At 31.4% G+C, this 21851-nt stretch overlaps 1 protein-coding gene and 1 long non-coding RNA gene across 2 annotated transcripts; both read right to left on the bottom strand.

Moving 5' to 3' along the window:
• Nucleotides 1-628: 628 nt before the first annotated feature.
• Nucleotides 629-11239, bottom strand: LOC128170477 (chitin synthase chs-2-like). The gene is made up of 15 exons (XM_052836245.1): nucleotides 10739-11239; nucleotides 8388-9367; nucleotides 8070-8147; nucleotides 7863-7985; nucleotides 7351-7412; nucleotides 7091-7181; nucleotides 6779-6932; nucleotides 6199-6303; nucleotides 5118-5253; nucleotides 4425-4625; nucleotides 3123-3350; nucleotides 2126-2853; nucleotides 1087-1187; nucleotides 843-1008; nucleotides 629-754 (listed from the first exon to the last, which is right to left on the bottom strand). Exons 1-15 carry the CDS (start codon nucleotides 10829-10831, stop codon nucleotides 629-631), a joined length of 3372 nt encoding a protein of 1123 aa, XP_052692205.1. The 5' UTR covers nucleotides 10832-11239.
• Nucleotides 11240-17758: 6519 nt separating this feature from the next.
• On the bottom strand, nucleotides 17759-20142 carry LOC128170478 (uncharacterized). Its single transcript, XR_008241849.1, has 3 exons — nucleotides 19776-20142; nucleotides 19056-19119; nucleotides 17759-18881 (listed from the first exon to the last, which is right to left on the bottom strand). It is a non-coding gene; the product is annotated as an uncharacterized LOC128170478 (long non-coding RNA).
• Nucleotides 20143-21851: the final 1709 nt, after the last annotated feature.

Raw genomic sequence — 21851 nt, 5'->3', positions numbered from 1 at the left:
ATGTTTGTATGTGTATGTAAAGAAATTTATTATCATTAGTTTTCGTAGAGGATGTAAATTTGTGGGTGAGGCCTACCCACGATTACAACGAAAATTGAGCCACCACGAATTCTAATGATTCCACAGTATATGATGTTGGCCTAATCTTGCCCCCTTAAATGAAATTTGTCCGCAACTTTTACGCGCAGATGCTTGAAATTTTAACACAACCTTCGCTTAAGCATGCATGCCTTTAAAATTTTAAAATACATGAGAGGTCAACTTCCTGATAAATCACTACTTTGAATTTTAAGCCTAATATTTTCAACAAATTTTGGTCAGGTTTCTCAGCAACTATTAACCATAGATGCTAAAAACTTTAAACACACTCCTTGCTTAGGTTTGTCATTTGGTTAGATTTTATTGACCTATCGGCAGTAATCTTCTTGTTAAATGGCGACTTTGTTTTTGCCATATGTTTAAAGACATTTCGTCAAAGATTTCTAAGAAACTATTTATCGCAGATCCTTGAAATTTCAACACAATCTTTGTTCTTTACACTTTACAATGCATTCCCAGAGCACCATCTAATAAGATGCAGGTAGTGACAAAGTTTAAATTAGTGTGCCACGAATACCAAAAATTTATCTTACCTGTGCATGACCATGCCACAGAACTGGATTAAAAGAAGAACAAGAAAAAATATGATAAACAACAGCCCCAACATCTCGATTTTCATCTCATAGATGCCATGTTCGTCTCCATTATCTTCTATCTACAATTTACAAATAGTATGAAATAATGGTGGTTATTATTACGATTCCTTAATTTCTATGCTGAGGCTAAAAATTTTTTTGACATACCGGAAGTTGAAAAGTTACTACAGTTGGGCTTCTGAACTGGAACATGAAGTTGACGGTTATCCACAAGATATTCACAAGGGCCATACCACTGCATACATTGTTACGGAGTTCCTTTAATTCTCCTGTTAAGTCTTTTTTCATCTTTACATCTTTAGGATCTAAGTATCTACAACCAAAAAGTTGCAAATATGTTTCACCTTGCTGCAAAGTCTTACAAAATATAAGCTATGAGGATGGAACTCACCTTTCGACGAGATCCTGCCAAAACTTGCTTTCATTTTCATTCATAGTTAGTTTTTCCCCTTGGAATGGGCCTTCGTCTATCCAACATTTAGAATTATTAGCCTGCATTAAGAAAGAAAAAGTATGTGTTTTCAATTTTAACGTCAAAGAAATTATTTCTAAATTTAAAATTCTAAATGGAACAAAACCTGATGCACATTATTTCAATATCCCAACCGTTTACAAATATACATTTGGAAAACCTTTTACATGTATAAACATATATGTAACTGAAAAATTATAAGTTATAACGCGTTTAATCTGAATTCCATATAACCGTAAAAGTTTGCAAAGATGTGTAAAGAATGTTACCGGGGACGCGAACGACTTATTCGAGATTTCGAAAAATCTGTGTTCGCACTAAAAACATTTATAGTATAAAACTTTTTAGAAAAGCGTTTTAGTGCTCTTTGGATACGCATTATAACGCTTGACAAAAGGTGTTATAATGCCTTTTAGAAAGATGATACCACGTTTTTGAATTAAAAAGCTTTTCCACTTGCGTTACTATGGATTTGTTGCGTGATGACACCTTCTCAAAAGCCATTCCTTCGCCTTGATCCGTAACTATGTCTTTATTTTATTTTTCAGGTACATAAGATATATCAAAATGATTGCATATATAAGAATATCATTTACAGGTGCAACTACCAGAAAGGGTAACGACCAGTCATCGCACACTTATATGCGCAATACTTGACAAATATTAATAAACTGCGACCTAACAGATAACTTCAATATTTTACAGGCAGACCAGTCAACAATTAACATTTGAAATAATAATATTGATAGGATTGCTTGTTGATAAGAACTGCATAGTTGATTATAGATAAGGATATACCAATATTTTTTTTCTATGCCGCTTTTCAACCGAAAACGTCCATTTAACAATATAACAAATGCAAATTTCGAGCTAAACTATGTGATGTTTTAAGTTTTTGATCATGTAGAAAAATGTAAGTGTGATGATTATATTCTTAAGAGTTTGCCAGCGTACCAACCTTAGGTGTAGTTTGAGCGTCTTTTTCGTGGGTGCTGTTCTCATCCTTGGGTGGTTGATCAGCTACATCACCAGATGGCAAGTCACATTTGGACACACTATCTGCACTTTGATTTTTATGACCAAGCATGCTTATTGTCTCTTGTAGAAGATTTAAAAAGAGTTTTTCTTTGTCGGAACTATCTCGTCGAAAACTGTTGTTTACTAGCTTTGAAACGGGGGAAAATATATTTGACAACACTCCATTTTCTTTGATTTTTTCTTTTCCTGGTGTTGAATTTTCTCTTGTTCCCCATGACACGTCATTTAGATTACACAGCGAGTAAATAACCTGTACTAAAAATCCACTTGGAATGGATACGAAATATAGGAATCCGTATAAGATATTAAACCATTCTCGAGGATGCAACACCGCCGCAACGACAAATATAAGGACAAGCCCAAGTAAAAATATCACACTCGGATGGTAAGGTGACTGAGTTAGTGCAGTAATGAGAAGTCCAACCATTACCACCATCATAATTATGACATAAAATCCACTGAGAACTTGGGCTACGATTAGCTGCACCTTTGTTGTACACACAAGGCATATGACAAAGAACAGAACTCCCGGAATAACGGAGGCAATATATGCATTCACAATGCTTAAATCAAATACCGTTACGAAAGCTCCGGCGATGAGCATCAGAATTGTTGATGGCCCTATGATAGTTGAAACCATTAAAGAACCTAGATAAAGATACACGTAAAGGAACAGAAAGGTTACACATTTAATCAATGAAAATTCAAGAACTGCAATAATTTAGCACTTTTTTTCTTGCGTCGAATTTTGCTGACACAGATCGTAGCAAGATATACATGGCAAATGCATGGCATGGCAAATACTAGTCCGCGGCGAAAAATATTAGAGATATTGAGGTTTTTGCGAAAATCACGAAAATTTCATGCACGCGAATAAAAGTTCGTTTATCGTATCTTCCTCCCATTTACATGTTCACCTAAATATATAATGTACAGCCAGCTTATATTTGGATTTTCTTTTACAACTTTCTCCCAGTTTTGTAGAAGTGCCATGATATTTGCAAGCGTTGACGGACCCCAGCGCTTTCTTTGTTGAAAAAATTCATTGAATCCTTCAGGAGCGTTTGTAAATGCATCTGCCCCTGCAGCGTAATCAACCCTGAATCCTTGCTGTAACAGAAGTGTGCACAGCCAGCGGTCCTCACCTGCAAAAATCAGTTTTGGATAAGGTGTTTAGTTTGAAAATTACATATTTCACGTAAGAATGGTCAGTTCAGAGCTCTAAGTTTAGAAAAGATGCCTTTGAAAAGAATATTTTAAAAAGCTTTTTTTTTTACTTATTATCGTTTAATAGCATGACCGTTTATAAAACAAGTATTGAAATGGAAAAAGGTTACGTCCAGATAACGAATCATCACTTTGTATCTAAGAGGTATACTATTACCTAATAAATTAATGATTTGATAAAATGCATCCTTGCATACCCCTCTGTCTATATCTCTGGTACATGTACTTGCAGCAGAAAACATGATTAATATTATTCAATTCATATCCGATTCTTTTATCAATATAAGTCTTAATCTAATAAGTACACACTTTCAAGAAACACGATGGTTGCCTGCATATGTACATTATTCGCGTAATTTGTTTTTTATTATTAGGGGATGTGAATTTTAACCTTAAACGATATTATTAGTGGGCTCCTATGTATTTCAATAATGAAAATATTATATCATAAATAGTCAAGATTCGGACCACTGACTCACTTTTTATAATAAGTGTGTGTGTGTGTGTGTGTGGGGGGGGGGGGGGGGGGGGTATAGGAGTTTGCTCACCTTTTCTCTAATCAATATGCTAGATCTATATAGACATCTCACACGCAATAAATATAATATGGATATAGATTTTAAGTCTATATCATGACCTTGACATATTACACCAGATTATAATATTAAGTGTTTTCTCCGTAACAGTACAATACTAAACACAAGTATACCAGCAAAATAAAATACATGATGAGTGAAATACATATATGAGTGAGAATTCTTTATCATAAGCGAGTATAAAGCACCTGAGAAGTGTAAGTAGAATCTATTAGTAAAGCATTAAGTTGTTAATTATTTTTAAAGAAAAAAAACATAAGCAAATCAATAGGACATTTTTAAAATGAAAATAAACATACAACTTTATAAATTAAATTATGATTTTTAAAGACACTTGTTGTTTTGAACAGTATGATCATATGTGCTAAAGACTACAAAATTGACTAAATAACTTGCCTAAGTCGTACATCAGGACTTCAGTTGCATTTGTGGGAACCTGAACATACTTTCCCATTACATTGTCATCCATTAAAGCAGATCCTCGGAAAAGACTGAAACATCCTGGAGAACACAACACACACCCCAGGACGTGTTCAGTAGCTTTTTGTAGCCAATGGGCAATTGCATATTCAAATTTTTGATACCACACAATTGGCCCTACAATAAAACGAATCTATAAATAAGCTTTATATTTTGCAATGGAATTTATTCCCGTTGCAGAAAAAAAGAGAACAAAAGAAATGATCAATGGAAACTGCAACACGTGTACCTATATATTTAGATGATTTAACATGTATGTAACGTGGATCTACGAAAAACAAAACAGATGTTTAAGATTTGCAAACTTTTTGGAATGACTGAAGAAAGAAAGGACGATTTTAAGTTAGTTTTTTATCTGTTTATCAAAGATCGAGCTTTCAATTCGGGAAGCAATAATATGTTGACGTCAGAGTTTGTCAAGTTAGTGATGTTACATGTATATCTAAAAGATCCGATAACGACTCCGTATTAGTAATTCGACAGATACAATGTAGTCTTCTGAAGAAAAGATCTTACCCATACATAATGTATGATGAATATAGTATATTCATAATAATATCGTTGTATCCAACAAGTTAAAAAAGTGAGCACATTTGAGGAGACACAGACCGTTTCCAATAGAGTGTATTCGTCCACAGGCTGCCCCAACAGTTTTGTCTTTTTTCATTCTATCGATGAGAATTCTGACAGCACCAGGTGTGAAATCCACATCACCGTCCAGTGCAAGAATAAAGGTATTCTCAGCCTACAATCATATCATAAGTTTAAGCATGCAATCGTAATTTCTAAAATATAAAACAACGTGTTACAAATATATCTACTTTTAATGTCGAATAACACACCTTAAAAAAGTCACTCAAATTAACTGTAAATTGTTTGATTATGAAAGATATAATGATAAATTAACTATACATAATTATGTCAAATAAGCGAAAAAATTGCATTTTGGGGATAAAAAAATAATATCTAAAAAGATTAAATAAGTAAGTAACAACAAAAGCCCCTGCGGGATTCGAACTCGGTATGAAGTAATCACAAGCCTGGCTATGAGGTAGGTTATAAGTTGCAGTTGATTAAATCCTTTTAATAAAACAAAATGTCGTTTCGATCAGAAGCCAGCCATTTTATGACAATGTGTCATTCTACCTTAATAGTACACATATGAATCAATCAAAGGACAGTTGAAATTTGATTTATTCACCATTTAAGGTAAATGAAAAAAGTAAAGCTTTTTTGTACATTGTATATATAGATGCATTACAGATTGAAGAATCCAGAAATTGATTTCTACAATATTAATTGTGTTGCATAATTGTTGATTTGATATTTTTTAGAAAGATACTAGGTTTCAATTAAACCATTTTTGGTGTTGAAGTTTTGCCAATATAATTTTTCCTATTTCAAATTTGGTCAACAAAATGTGTCATAAGCATTATCATATCGGCTACATTTAAAAATGAAATAATATATCGTTTTACGTTATATCAAATTCATTAATTTCAGAATTTGAATGATAATGAAATTCAGCATATATACCACTCGGATAAGAAAATATTGTATATGTGTACATGTACATATGTTTATATGACAGCGGCGTCGGAAGCAAATATACATGTAAAGTGACATGTTATTCGATATGAATAAGTTCGTTGTACATGTAATAGCAGGTGAAGTAAATAATCATTGTTACCTTCATTTTAAAAAGATCATCGATGTCAACGTTGTTGTCTTTTTTCTGCATGTATTCTCTCTCCATTTGAAGTCTATATCCCAGCAAGTAGTACATATACATGACCTGTTTTAAGTAGATCAGATGAATAAGTAATTAACAAAGTTAAGTTCGAATCCTTTTGTTTGCTAAGGTGCATTTTAAAACTGTCGAAATAGTGTAAATAAGAAGAAGCAATATTTCAATATTTGCATTATTTTATCTATGCTGTTGTCATACCCCCCGTAGAAAATATTTGGAGGTACATAGTAATCAACTTGTCTGTTTACTCAATAGTTTCCATTCTTATGGAGGTTCATTGGACGTTCTTACTTCACGGGCGATTTTCAATGTCATTCGAAAGAAAAATGCAAAATTCGTATCTGGTTAATAACTTCCTTATTCAAGAACTTCAGGACAGTTTTTCTTTACATAAAAAGGGAGGTTATCATGTAAGCTTTCTCCTAGTACCTCTGATTTTGTCAACTTTTGTTTATCAAATTTGCAATGCTAATCATAGTACATGCAAATTGAACATGTTTGTGCTAAAGAAAAGACTGACCTGTGACCATCTCTTTTTACGTCGTATTTTAGTTTTATCTTTCAAATGAATAAACATGAAGTTTCCTTCATGCATTTTGTAGACTTTTTGCTCTCCATAACATGTTGGGAATTTATATGGCCCTTCCAGATCAATTCGCTCAGAATTGCGCTTACTAAAAATAAATTATTGTCAGATTTTCATAGGATTTTCATTCATAAAATGTCAAAACCTCTTCGACCATAGGAGTAACAACATACATATGTGTGAGTTTGTAAAAGTAAAATTGAAACTGTGTATGTTATTTGATATATGTCAATGCTAAAGTGTTACCTTGTAGCTTCGTCTATGACAGAGTTTAATTCTGTAACGAATTCGTTAACACATCCGTTATCTTTATATGCGTCATCAAAAAATATATGAACTATAAAAAAAAATATATTAGTTAAATTTATTTCAATATTTCATGAAAAATTACTTTTTCCAAAAAAAAAATCCATATTACTTTTACACATTTTCAGTTCTGTCTTACCATCAAATATTATCCAAGTCGGATGACTAGTGATTTGTTCTTTAAAAATAATTACATGTACCTTCAAATCGATAAAAATCGTCCGGATATTGATTTTCTCGTTCAGCTTGATCTTTATCCACTCTACAATATGAATGCTTACAAGTTTTTGATTTTGCTCATTTTCAACGATTATAGTATAATGTATAGACATTTCAATTAAAATTGTTAATTATTAAAATGTATTATCATATAATATTATTAATAAATCCCTCTATATCAACTATGTGTAAGACCAAACCAACAGTTTTTGGCAACATTAAGTCAACATTTTTATTTTTTATTAATTTTATAATTCATACATGGATACATACTAGTCAAAATTTCTAACGCCCTGGGTAAGTATTTGTAATAAACTGCTCGTACTTTTAATTATTTTGATCATGACATTGATTGAATATTAAAAAGAATAAAGAATAACAAGGCATTTTATTAAAATCTAAATAAATGTTTATGGGCTTTATGAAAAAATCAAGAAGGTACAGGTACCCTAAGATATAAATGTAGAGTGTATTATATTCACTGAAATATTACCTAAATAGGGACTTCAACAGTTGTTTCATTTCCATTCGTGATTCGTGCCACATTGTTGCGCATGCGTAAACCATAGGTATATTATCTTTGTCAAACTTTTTCTTATCCTCTTGTGTTTGAACTCTGTCAAAATAGAATTTGAATATAAAAATGTATGAAATGTATATAACCCATTTTTTTGTAATTAAAATATGAAATCTAGCTTACTTGTCTTGATCACGTTTTCTATTCAGAACCAAGTCCTGTTCTAACAGTATTCCACAGTAAAAAGGATTAACAAATAAGCTATAATAGATAAAAAAAGTTCAATGGTTAGGTATATTTACACATCATAAAATCAACAAAATGAGGGCATATATAAAAATTTTAACCTTGAAACAAATCTGAATCTTTAATATAAATTTTTTCTACTGTAAATGTTTTAATACATCGGTAGAAAATATACTTTATTGTAAAATTGATTGCATTGATAAATATTTTTTTTTAAATTGTTATTTAATTTCATTCACTTTCATGGGTCTGTACCTTTCGATTGTTGCTATCCTCTTCTGCTTTGGAAACCATATGTGTCCAGCAGTCCAATACAGTGACAGGATCCATAAAGAGGCCGGAACAAGGTAGTAGTTGGACTTTAAATAATTGACGTCACAATCAGAATCACAGTCAAAATTAAAATTCTTCGACAAAAAATCCTCTCTTCTTAAACATAAATAAGCCATTATGCCCGATGCTATTGGTGTAGAGAGCAGACATGGAATAGCAAATGAAAATATTTGCATTTGTAATTTACAAGCAAGACATGCTATACAGTAACAAACAATACTAGATAAGACTAAGAGTATTATATCTAAAACATCATGAAAACTCTGTTCTGCTAATTCCGTCCATGTCTCTGGATCATATAGTTTGCATTTTGCAAGAAAACTTGTAAGAACAAATGACGTTAGAATTTTGAACAAAGATACAAATATATTAATGTATGCACGGTTTTTGTTTAGGTCAGCTTGGATGTCTGAAATGAGTCCTTTCAATCGTATATGGTCACAATTTTTCTTTTCTTTTAAACTTTCAAGAAAGTTTTCCCACCATGCAAATGATGCTAAGAATATAGCAAATAATGCCATGAAACATGACCCAAAACCATTGATGCATTCTGTGATTATATCACCGTTAGGGGTATGCACTTTGTTCCCATGGAGTGTTGATATTCGACAAAAGAACTTCACGTCCGGAATGAAAATCAATGCTCCGACTGACATCTGCAAAAGAAGTGCTAGAATATCCACCGAAAAAATGAAGATCTTTTTTGGTAGCGAATTACGTTTTTTGTTTGTAATTTGTTGATGCAAATTGCTTTTTTTGAGAGTGTGAGGCAATTTTAGAAGACTTGGGATAATCCCTGTTGCACTCAACACCAGAAGTCCTTGAATTGGTCCTACATTTGGCAGCAAATGAAACACGAGGAGGCAAAGTCCAACAGACTGACAAACAGCCAGTACAACGCACTACAAAAAAATAAAGAAAATCAAATGGGTACTAGGTGATGTGTGTTAAGTTTAAGGAAGTAGTTTTATCTGGTTATCGAGTTGTCAAAGTAAATTTGTTTAAATTTTCATATAATCAAGTAAAAGGACATTAGAATATCATATATTTTTTTTCTTTTTAACTAATTTACAACTTGGCATGGATTAGTAATCAAAGTTTAGAATCTACCAAGGACTATTTTGTGGTGAAAGCAGAAAAAAATATCACATGTTTTTGCAATTCAGAATTGCAGTAAATTCATAACTTTATCAAACATGTTAAAAACAATAACATTGTGTTAAATTTTTTAACCTGAACTAATTATGAGATAATTGAAAGGGCGGGGGGGGGGGGGGGGGGTCAGAAGCCTCTTTCACAACCTGCTCACAAGCAGAAGCGACAAAATATTCGAGGGACCGAATTTTTTTTTAGATATGAATCATAATCTGTTGTAGAAATAACCGCATTTGAAGAAGTATTCGTACGAAATTTGCACGATCTAAGCGAGCGTTGTGCGCTGTAAACGCATTAAATCTTGCAATATATATTGCGTCTATTTGCGACTGTTGTACAATGAAAGCGACTGTTGAAAGATAATGCGATAGGATCGCGCGAGAGACCAAGTGATCGGACGATCTAACGTGCGCCAATGCGATTGGATGTGTAATCATGCGTTCCATGGTACAAATGCTCGTGCGAGTCAGAGGGGGTGTATATACCGCCCTAATCGGACACTCTTCAGTAGGTATAGTTAAAAGCGAGAGAACATGCTTCACAAGAAAAAAAACAAAGATGCAGCAGCATTTATTATTATTCCTCAATATGATTATTCTATTTGGTTGGTCTAGAAAGTCATATGATTGGGTGATTTCATAGGAATGAAAAAGCCAATATACACTGTAAGCACATGATTTAGACAAGTATGATTAAATCAAAAATATTTAATCTTTATGATTCTCTACATATCACAAAACCAACTTAACTATCTATGATTCGAAATAATGAAAGAAAAGTGAGAGTAACAGAGGAAATCAAACAATGAAGTGATATAAGGAGGATAATAATGATTAAATATTTTTGATTTAATCATATTTGTCTACATCGTATGCTCATATCGGCTTTTTTATCTATTAAATCGCCCTGTCATTTGACTTTCTAGACCAATCAGATATAATAGAATAATCATATTAAGGTATAATAATAAATGCTGCTTCATCTCTGTATCTTTCTTCTTTGACGGCATGTTCTCTTGCTTTCAATTATGTCTACTGAAGAGCAGTATTCATTTATGAAAACAATATGTGATGTCTATATATCATGTCTACTCAATTCATAATCCAAAAAAAACTTACCACAACAATACTGGAAATGGACGGTCGTTTTGAACTTCCAAAATGAACCTTCCAGCAGCTCGATAAGAAATTTAAAACGTACGGAATACACATTGCAGTCAAAAGTAACAAGCTATGGATGGTCGCTCCTGATGAATGTATCTATTGATAAAAAGAAAACACCTGGATCAAGATTTCATTGTTTTATATATTCTAAAGGAAATATATTTTAAAAATGTATACATGTAAATCATGCATGTGTTTTTTTATGTTTAACAACATGTATGCGTTTTTTTATTACTGTGAATGGTTGTAAAGAGTTCGATACTTTGTCCTCATTCTGTTGTCGTTCTGTTGGTAATTTTGTAGATGCAATAGCAAGGCTTAACTTCTGAGTCACCAGGCTTGCTAGGAACACGACAAACAAAACAACGTACAAGATCAGCCTGATTAACTTAAAGCTGCAATAATTGTGGACATCTAGTCGCTCTTCTATTTTCTCTTTTAGTTTAAATCTATCCCAAGATGTTCTTAAAAAATAAAAAAAACCCAGACAATTTGTTAAACCATCAACAAAAATATTCAACTTCTACATTTAAAATAATCAACTATTAGATTCGTAAATATGCGACATTTAAAATATTAAACAAATGACTATTAGGCTCACTTCATTCCCGCCTTATTGATGCGCCGCTGAGATGTATTTTTATTCTAAAGAAAAACAAATCATATATTCATAGGTACCTTTTCAATATCACAAGTTTTTAAACACAATCAGAATCTATAGAGTTTTCAAATATATAATAAATATTTGCATTTTTATAATTCATTTGATCTTTCGTAATATTCATAGTTGTTTAAAAAGTTGTTTTTAAGAGAACTGGACCCGATTCAAAGTGAAAGTTTTATTTTTATGTATGAAATAGATTACTTGTGTATTTTAAATAGTTAGGTCAAGTTACAAGCAAGATTCTGAGGAAATAAGTCGAGGTTATGTAAACAAAGCTCGAGTCATATAGTGTTTAAAAATAATGTATAGTAATTATATTACAATTTCTTTGACAAAATCACTTGTGGCAGACAAGATAAACTGATTCAATATGTTTATTAATAATTTATTCAACAACAAAAGACCAACATTAGATTGAACTTAATACCTATACAACGTCAACATATGTGTAAATAAAAACAGGCTTCTGGCTTTGTTTACAAAACAAAAGTTTCTAATGCATGTAAACCGCTTGTGACTCGATATTTGACTTTCGAGATTGTACCAAAGCATTTAAACCTCAATGTTGACAATTCTAGACATAAAAAATGAAAAAAATAAAACCCTAAAATATTGAAAAAAAAATGGAGCTCCAATGGTGTACAAGTCAAGTTAAATATATATTGACATGTCAACAAAGCCCCACATTGAATCCGATTGAATTGTATATCACCGCTTTCATAGAGGATAATTAGGATAAATATAACCAAAATGTTTTACTTATTTATTTTACTCATACATCCTTTTTCTGAAGTGTTATTTTCATTTTGACGCATATTTAAAAAGTTGTATTTTTCCTGAATTCAATGTTTGGATCTTGTTTATGTTTATGATTAATAAAGAAATTATATAATGCCTGTGCTCCTTTCAAAATACCAATTATTTTTATTGAAGTAATTTTAAAAAAAAAGCATATGATTAATTTGAAATATGTTGAGATTTGATAGGTCTGAAAAAAGTACATTCTTTGAACAGCTCATAAGTATGCCATGGAATCATTTAGTTGTGTGGAGGTCAATTTTCATTGAATGTTGGATTTCCTTTTTTTTTTTGCTTATTAATGAGGATGTATTTTTATGGATCAGTCGGTTTTCAGTTTCAGTAAGAAATATAATTATCTTTCCATTTTGTTTCGCCGAGGACGTAAATTCATTGAGGGGGTGGGGGGAGGGGGGGGGGGGGGCTACCCACGACTACCAACGAAATTTAGCCACCATGATTCCACAGTCGGTTTTTTTTAAGGAAAATGAGTTTTCATGTATTTATACTGCTGCTAGTTGGAAATATCTAATGGTCGCGATTTTTTGTTTAGGTATATCAAGTCATAGATATATTTTTTTCGCAAAAAAAGTTTTTTTTAAATTTGACTTTGAAGCAATATTGAAAATGTTTATTGTTTTCATTTAAATCATAACATCCTAAAGAAACAAGGGTCTGTGAATTTAACTTTAAATATAAGCGATTACAACTACCCCACCCACCCACCCCCCCCCCCAAAAAAAAAAAAAAAAAAAAAAAAAAAACCAAGCAAGCAAAAACAAGCAGAGAACGTGAGTGACAGTATATGGTTTTGAAATGGCTTTACTTCAGAACTTGCTCTGTGAATTACAAATAAATTCAGTGTCAAGCTATCATAAATATTTTTTCATACTTTCACTTTTTAAAAACATTTTTACCCTGGAACAAGTTTTATTCTTCTTCCTATTTCAACACTTTAAATATAGGGTAAAGACGATCTTGTTTATCCTAAAATACAATTAACTCGAACGAAAATTCTAGAGTTACACCTTTAATAGCTGACTAGTTCAGGTTTATCTATTTAGCAGAAATGATATTTAAACCCTAATTCTGAGTCAGATGAATGATTTGCATAAATTGAATGGTCTATTAAAATAACTTCATGAATGAAGCAGGTGGTCTTTGCATCTAGATTATAAATGCCATTTAAATCAGTTGAACAGGTTCGTAAATTTTCTAGTAAGAAAGCTATGAACTGATAACAATGCTTAAAGGAGAGGCAGATAGTAGCAGGTCAGTATTTTTTATTAATTCATTGGAAAAGGCATGCGAAAAAGTTATGCAACAATCAATAGCACGGAGAATTTCGGAAACAGGAACTCTAAATTCGTAGTATGTTATTCAAAAGGACGATCCAATCAAATTACTTATTTTATAAACGTTCTTGTTGGTTTAAAGTATTCGTGTATTTATTGTTTCTTTAAAAGATAATGTACTTGACTCTGAAAGAAAATTGAAATATAAATTGAACAAAAATAAGATTTTCGGCCTTTCATTTATTAACACAAAAAATTATATGTGTTGCTTTCACATAAGTTAATCATAATAATTTTCGAATTTGGGTATGCACATCATTATATGTATCATAATTACTAGATGGTATACCGTGTAAGCACGGGAATTAACCCTTTACACATTAGTATGGTACAATGGTAATATTTTGAAACATATATTTTGCTAATTGTTGTAAAAACTGTGTCCAATTTGTTTCTTATTTTCTTAATTGCCCAATTATAACCCATCCTTTAATATAAAAACAGACAACAAACTACATAACTAGATAGGTAAAGCAGCGGACAGGGATAAAAATTCGAAACAAAATCGAAACTGAAATTGATGTTTTATATATGAAAGTGGTCTTTATTCTTTTTGTTGCAGGATTGAAAAAAAAAAAACTTTTTTTATTTTATTTCCAACAAGCTAGTAGGTATTTATAGTGCGTCGTATCTTTAAATTTTGTTCTTTATTATAATTATTACTGTCGCAACAAAAACAAAAAAAATCAGATCAATAAAAAAGTTTGTTTTTTTCTTAAATGGGGACCCCCCCCCCCACCCTACCAATCTGAGGCGGGATACAATTGTATGAAGGTAAAAAGACACGCTAGTGTATTCATATTTATTTGCATATTTAAAACCAAGGATGTCAGGTCCAAAGTATTTACCCGATTGGTAACTTGCCCTAGTCTTTCCGCATTTACGTTAATTAGTCAAACTGCATTCCTGGGGAACTCTGTTCGAAAAACCCTTTTCCATCAAAACTAAAATTGCCTTTAATTATTTCATTTCGTTTATTATTTTCTGTAATAATGAGAGATGTCCGATCCAAGGTATCTGCCCGCGATGTATGATTTACTCGTCCTACACTTTTTGCCAAGTCGTTACATGTTATTTGTCAACCCGCGTTCTTTGCTACCCCGTTCTGGAACTATCACATGAAGTCGTGCTTCGCAAGCGTCCTATCAATTAAAACTAAAGTCGTCCATTCAAGAAACAAATTGGCTCATTTTATGCGAATAATATTTGTCTAATCTTAACTTGTATGTATACTCTAAACAAAGTACCATTGTATATGTTAGTTCTTTACGTACTCTTTCTATATTATTTCATCGCAAGTATGTGTATATATTTTGAAACAGACTACATCGACTTGGATCCGCTCTAGCAACCTTACTCACATTTCTGCCATTCCAGTTTATCGAAACTGGAAGTAGGTTTTCCATTAACTTGATGATAATAACGCATCAGCATAAATTCAAGTAAAACTTACTGACATCATTTCACACGTGTTTAAAGGGACTTGGGTACTATTATAAAAAAAAATCGATTCTTATTGTTTAAAATAGGTTTATTGGTTCATTTATTGCTTAAAACTTTAACGTCAAACATTAAGTTATAACCAAGATACATAGTTTGAAATTCTTAGTTTTTTTAAACAAAGCCCGAGTCTTATTATTGTTAACACATGGGGTGTACCTGTATAAGTTTAAATCAAATGTTGTTCTCTGTTGTAAATATTGTTAATAAACACATCGATTTACTTATCTTGTTTGCCATGAGTTATTTTGTCAAATAAATGGTAATTCATTACTTACCAATATTTGTGAACAAATATAAGGCTCGAGCATTGTTTACATAACAGAGTTTTTTTTTTTACCTCTGTGAAGACTTGACATCAAACATTCAAATTTTGGTCAATCATTCAAAATTCAAAAGTAAACCAGTTTATACATAAAAAACAAAAAAATAAAAGTTTGAACTAAAATAGTGTCCAAGTCCCTTTAAATACCAAAGTTGTAAGCAGTTACTCTGGCATTTTTAAGTTTATTGCAAAAAGTACAGATATTATTACATTCTAATATTAGTCTTAGAGATTAATCCGCAAAGCAAATTTCTAACAAATTTCAAGCTTGAAAAATACCCCGTTTCCAGCGTTGTATTCTGTAGTCGCTGATTTTGGTTGTTTTGTATCGACAGACTCAGTACTAGTACTCTTCGAAAAAAATAGTTTTAAAATTACTAACGAACTATAACATAATACTTTATAAAAAAAATTGTGAAAGTATTTCATGCATATCTTTATACTCAAGACAGATATATACATGTAATTATATGTAGTGATGTGTTTGCTAAACCATCACTGTTATTCTAGAGCACTAGAAAATCAGGTATTATTGTTTATGATATATTTATTTTTAAGAACCCTTAATCTTAGTTTTCAATAAAAAGGTTGTTTCGAAGAAAAGTTGTCTAATCACATTCAAATTCCTTATCGATGTGCATATACAATGATAGCGAGCGCAGCTCGCCGGCGCGCAGCGCCGGCGCGAAGCGAGCTCTACCGGCAAGGCGTGTGTGAATAGAAAATTCGGACTAGTTGCACATTCATTCAACGGATTTTTTTGGCGTCAGTAAATCGGACCAGTAATGCATCGTTTTAATCGTCCCAGTAGTTCCCTGTAATCATGGCAATTTTTATCACTTCACACTCTCACGAGAATCAGCAAGACAAATTTAGACAGTAAAAACAATAACGATGTAAGCGACATACAGTCAATGTTACCTCTAAAGTTCACCTCAGTACACTTTCAATCAAAATAATCGTGTGACGTCACAAACGTTTACACATTGATCCGATATATTTTTTCGGAGTCAGTAAATTTTGACCCACAATTCATAGTACCAATGGTTTCCAACCTCACGTTCCAACATCACGTTCTCCTGAGAATCAAAGTAAAACCTCTGTAAAGCTTATAAGATGTGTAATTTTAAGAACATCATGCTTTTTAAGTAAATAAAACAGTATACTTCGCATACTTTTATTTCTCAGGGGAGTTTTAAAGAGTAAGACGACACTTAACCAACGTCAGCTTTGACGTCACAATAAGCACTGATAAGGGGAAATTACTCTAATTGAAGTTATTGTAAATCTGCTGAAATGACCAAAATCCTCTCAAAACAGTTGTAAATTGCACTAATTTGGATGAATGCTCACAAATATTTTATTCACTATAATTACGGTAATTTCCTGAAACGTAACGTTATACGTAGCAGCGCCTTTTTTTAAAGGGGGTGGGTGGGTGGATGGCAGCCTCATCCAAAAAATCTTTGCAAGCAAAAAGAAAAATAAATCATGAAAATTCTAATCCTTCAGCTCTTTAGCAGTTCAATGGTTTCTTTATTTTCACTTCCATTTATTACATGCGGCGGGGGGGGGGGGGGGGGGGACAACACCATGTTCTTTTAACATGATAAGCAAATATTTTTAAGCGTAAACTAAAAATAAAATTAAACATTAATTATTTTTTTTTAAGTGGAGGGGCAAATCCATGGTAAGTCGATTTTCTATGTATAAATTGACTAAAATGAAAAAAAATTTAGCATGGGGGGAGCTCTATGATGAGTCAAGTTTTATATGTAAGTTTAAGAAAAAATGTCTACTGCAAAAAAAAGGGGGAAATCAATCAATCAATCAATCATAATCACAATCACTTTTAAAGAGGAGATGCAGTGCAATGAATATTTATATATTAAAATCTTTATTATTTAACAACATTGTATCTGAGATTAAAATATTGTTCTACATATAAATAAATAAATTATAACAAATCTTATAAACTATGAATAATGAAAATTTACTGAAAAATAGGTATGTTTTATTTTTTGGCATTCAAATTTCACGTTGTTAATTTTATTTTATTAATTTATTATAATTCATTGTTTGATCACATGCTGTGCTCGCCCCAACGGTCGCACCGTAAAACATATTATAATACTGTTTTCAAATATAATTGGAAAAATTGTTGAAGTTGTTTTTTCATTTTTTTTCTTTTGGCGAAGGAAGAGTTCTGCTTAATAGATAACTTGATTTGTGTTTTCTTGCTAGGTGTATATGCATCTTGTACATTTTGTTTACGGTTTGCTAAAGTTTATATTTTATTATGTTAAATATATGCATATGACTCCTCAGCTATGTTAAGGGCGTCCTTAAAAAAATAGCGATATTTATCACATGAAATGTTAGCCTTTGAACAATCTTGGTATTCTACTCCAAAAAATTGTTAAACAAAGTGATATTTTATCGATTATACAAATAAAATAATTTGTTATCGCATGAGCAATTTTTGAGTCTCTTGGGAATACCCTGTCACGTGATACTGCTAAAAATAGATGAACCAGGAATAATACGAAAAAATGCAAAGTGCAAGGGCATAACATAAACAAATATCGTTATTTCTGTTTCTAACTTGTAAAATGAACCTTCAAAATTTCGAAAAGTGCTGGGAGCTTAAAATATTCAAGAAAGAACAATTATTAAATTCAATGTAAACAGTGTATGAACAGCAATTTACAGGGATTTCCCGCAATTAACGCTTATTTATATCAAATGCGTAGCGATTTCATACAGCTCCCAGCACTTTTTGATATAATGGGGATACAATGGTAGGACATAGAAATTTTCAATATATTTGATCAAGTGTATGCCCTTGCACTACTGCATTTTATCTGACCCATTTCACTTTCAGCGTCATTTGCGTGAAATTCAAACGCAACACTGACTAAGATCATGATTTTAATTTTCATTCTTAAAATAATTAAACACTGTGAATTTCACTAAAATAATGTTAAAATGTTGTTTCTGTTCACACCAATCATCATTACAAAATTGTTGAAATTGGAAAAAAATAATTTCATCAGTTGCCTTTATTGGGGGGGGGGGGTGTAAGTGATGAGTTTGTAATTTACACATTTATGTTTCATAATAATTTAAGTTACTATGCTGGTGAATAAATTCCTTTAATGTATAATCAGGTTTACTTGTATTATAATTGATATTTTAGTACTAATTAAAGAAAGCAAGAAGAAACAATATATCAATATAATCAAGAATTTATTTTAATAATCAACTTTACAAATACTATAGAGATTGCTTTTCTGTGACAAACTGTTCAACACGACTAGTGTTTTCTGATTTTTAGTATTTTTCAGTCATAATGTGGAATTTATGGAAATTGACAATTCTTCTTGCACACTACATGTTCTTCTCTTCTGTCTTTTTGATATTAGGAGGTAGTCCAGTTGATCAGAAAACCAATACCTGAAATGATGAATATAAAATATCAATTTCAAATTTCATTTCAATAGATTAGATATCAATGCAAATTATTATAATAGGTTACATTAGTATCATTATCAAAATGATATTTAAAAACAACAAACTATACATGAAGTTGAAGTTAGTGAGTAAAAGAAATATTTATATAGTACCTACTTTTTATCAACATCCCAACAAGTGTTTTCAGTGGACCATCTACTGCCTACATTTGTAAGTGACCCTGAAAATGAATAATGTGTCATAAATAGCTAAGCTATTGTGTTAAAGATAACATGAAAATGAAACATTTCTCTATTATTGGGCTTTTTAATGGCGGTTTCAATTTCAGTGATATTACAACAGGCATAATCAAATGTTTATTCTTTAAAGTGTGTGGAAATTCAGTTTGAACACACTTTAATTTTGTCTTAAATAAAATTAATTAGTATAGATCTTCATAAAAGAAAACTGAATAAAATACATGTAACACATTTCGATTTACTTAAACAACATTACAATCTTGTCTATAATCATCATATTATCATTCCAGATCCTCACAGTAATCTTTGTAGTGCTAGCGCATACAGTGTTTGGCCATGGACTTTTTATTGTGTACTTTGAACATAGAGGAAATGCGATCTAATATTATCGCGATATGAGACCAGTAAAAAGCTACAATGAGCCTCAATGCTCTTTATATTCACAACTAGCGAAACGCAGAACAATTACTTTGCCTGACTGAGTCACCAAACTGATGTTTGAACACAATATTACATGAAAAACAAATGTAAACAAGTAAATAAAATCGAAGCCGACGAATTTCACTTCGTTTTCGATCCATTCAACAATATTAAATAATATCAAACAATATTTAGGGGAAGTACAGATAAATCCTACCTTGTTCAGTTGAATCCTATGCCGATATCTGTCCACGCTGGTTGTAAACGAGTTAAATTCCGAGATGTATCACTGAATTCCACATGTTTATTTTGATCACAGCTGCAAGCGCCGATGTGACGTAGTCAGCCTTGACACGTCATCAGACGACTTAGGAATTTCATGATTTCGTGAGATATAAAGAATAGTTTATGATTTTATTTCAGTACACCTTTCTTGAACCATTCAAACCCAATAATTAATCATATTCATTTTGGTAGATGTTTGTTAATTACCGAAATACCTATATCTCGTAAAATCTCATGAATAAGGGGCGGGGCTTATGCAAATTTTTCTAAATCACACGTGGTAGAATTCTTAGACCTTCCTTAACATAGCTGAGTCTGTAAAAATACATATATATATAATATTCAAGACTTACACTGTTTATATTCTCAGCAGCTTGAAGACTCGAACCTTCACGATAAGGATCGTATGATTTTGTTGGAGAATATGTATCGCGGTTGTACCTGGTAGCGACATTCTGATAAAAAAAATTAATCTTGTGATGGGGTTTCATGGATAAAACATGTACATGCTGACAAAATGGTGTTAATATGAAACTTCCTTAACTTTAGTTTTTTGTTTATTTACAACGATCTGCTAGATACTGATTACCTTTCATAGAAATCATTTTCTTATTTTGTCAGTCAAAAATAGCATTCTAAAAGAGCATGAAAATAAATCTATGAACCAAGAAAAAACCAGTATAAGAAGGAAATGTTAAGAAATATTAACGTCGCAAATTCTTTTTTTCAAATGTATGGCACACGATATGTTAGCATTGTTGCAAATTGTTATCTTAATTAAATTACAAAATTGCTACTTATCTTTAATAAGGACATAAGAAGAGACAAATGAATATTAATACAGACACTAGGTAATGTAATATAATGACCACATCACCACTTTGTAAACATTAAAACAAAATTAGACCGGTGATATTTGAATGTTAAGTTTGTGGGGATTTTTTCTAATATAATGTAATAGTATGGTATAACGCCAATATGTTTTATGCTTGCTAGTCAATTATCAGAATATGAAATTTACTTGTACATACACTCATGTTGATAACTTTTCCTGTCTGTATAGTTTAGCTTATCTTTTGTTTCAATCTTGTCTTAATTAAAGTTCACAAACTATTATAGTGTAACACAATTTTATAAGAAATCTTTTAAATAGTTTCTATTCAATGAAAATAAGGTCGTTGTGCGACCGAAACTGATTGTCCTCGTATTAAAACGTTACACATTGGAAATCCGAAACATTTGCATTACATGTAAATGTTCTTCAACAATAATTAAAAAAAACCCAGACTGATTGCATAGACTCTAAAATAATCGTTCCTTTAAATTTCCCATGATCAAAACTAATGATTATCTTTTTAAAAGGACTTGTTCGGGTTAATGCATTTTGCCACCGAATGAAATCATTTGAACGTTATAAACCAAACAATTGGTACTGTACTGTTCGAAAAAAATGCGAAATTTGATGACACGTATCTTCTGCATGCAAAAAGAGCGTAGCCCCATTATCTAGGATGGGTCTTAATAATGGTAAAAGCTATTTTTGACTTTAAAAGTTAACAATATGTTTTTGGGTTGTTTTTTTCCTTATCAATTTTCGAACTATTAGGATGATTTTTTTCCTTCATGAAATGTAAAAAAAAATGAAGTAGAATAAAAATGTGACACTTTTTAAATGACTATTGTAATTATAGACATTATTCTGAGCAGTCTCTCTGTTCTTGGTATGCGAAAAGTCACTTGTAAGACAAGCACAGCCAGTAGGGTTTTAGATAAGACATAAAAAAAAAATTATATGATTTTCTTGTTTTCCTGCATTCTTTCAATTGAATTGATATGTTAATAATATTATAAACAATATTTACTTCTCCTTTCATGTAACTCAAGTTTATTTTGTTGGAAAAAGACAAAAAATTGAAGAAATGCCATTGTTAAATTATAGATACACCTACTCGGTGTTTTCCTTATACTTCACTTTTATTATTTATGAAAATTAATAAGAATATATTCT

Source organism: Crassostrea angulata, chromosome 2 (genome assembly GCF_025612915.1).
Source record: "Crassostrea angulata isolate pt1a10 chromosome 2, ASM2561291v2, whole genome shotgun sequence".
In the NCBI taxonomy this organism is placed as follows: Eukaryota; Metazoa; Mollusca; class Bivalvia; order Ostreida; family Ostreidae; genus Magallana; species Magallana angulata.
Note: the sequence above shows the minus strand (reverse complement) of the source record. Positions and strands in the feature narration are given on the sequence as shown.

Excerpts from the sequence above, each read along its gene's own strand:
- LOC128170477 (XM_052836245.1), bottom strand. The coding sequence starts at position 10,831 with ATGTGTATTCCGTACGTTTTAAATTTCTTATCGAGCTGCTGGAAGGTT. Across the intron at positions 7,182-7,350 it reads CGATTTTTATCGATTTGAAG|TTCATATATTTTTTGATGAC; the intron begins GTACATGTAATT and ends TTTTTTTTATAG. Across the intron at positions 755-842 it reads TAGTAACTTTTCAACTTCCG|ATAGAAGATAATGGAGACGA; the intron begins GTATGTCAAAAA and ends TGTAAATTGTAG.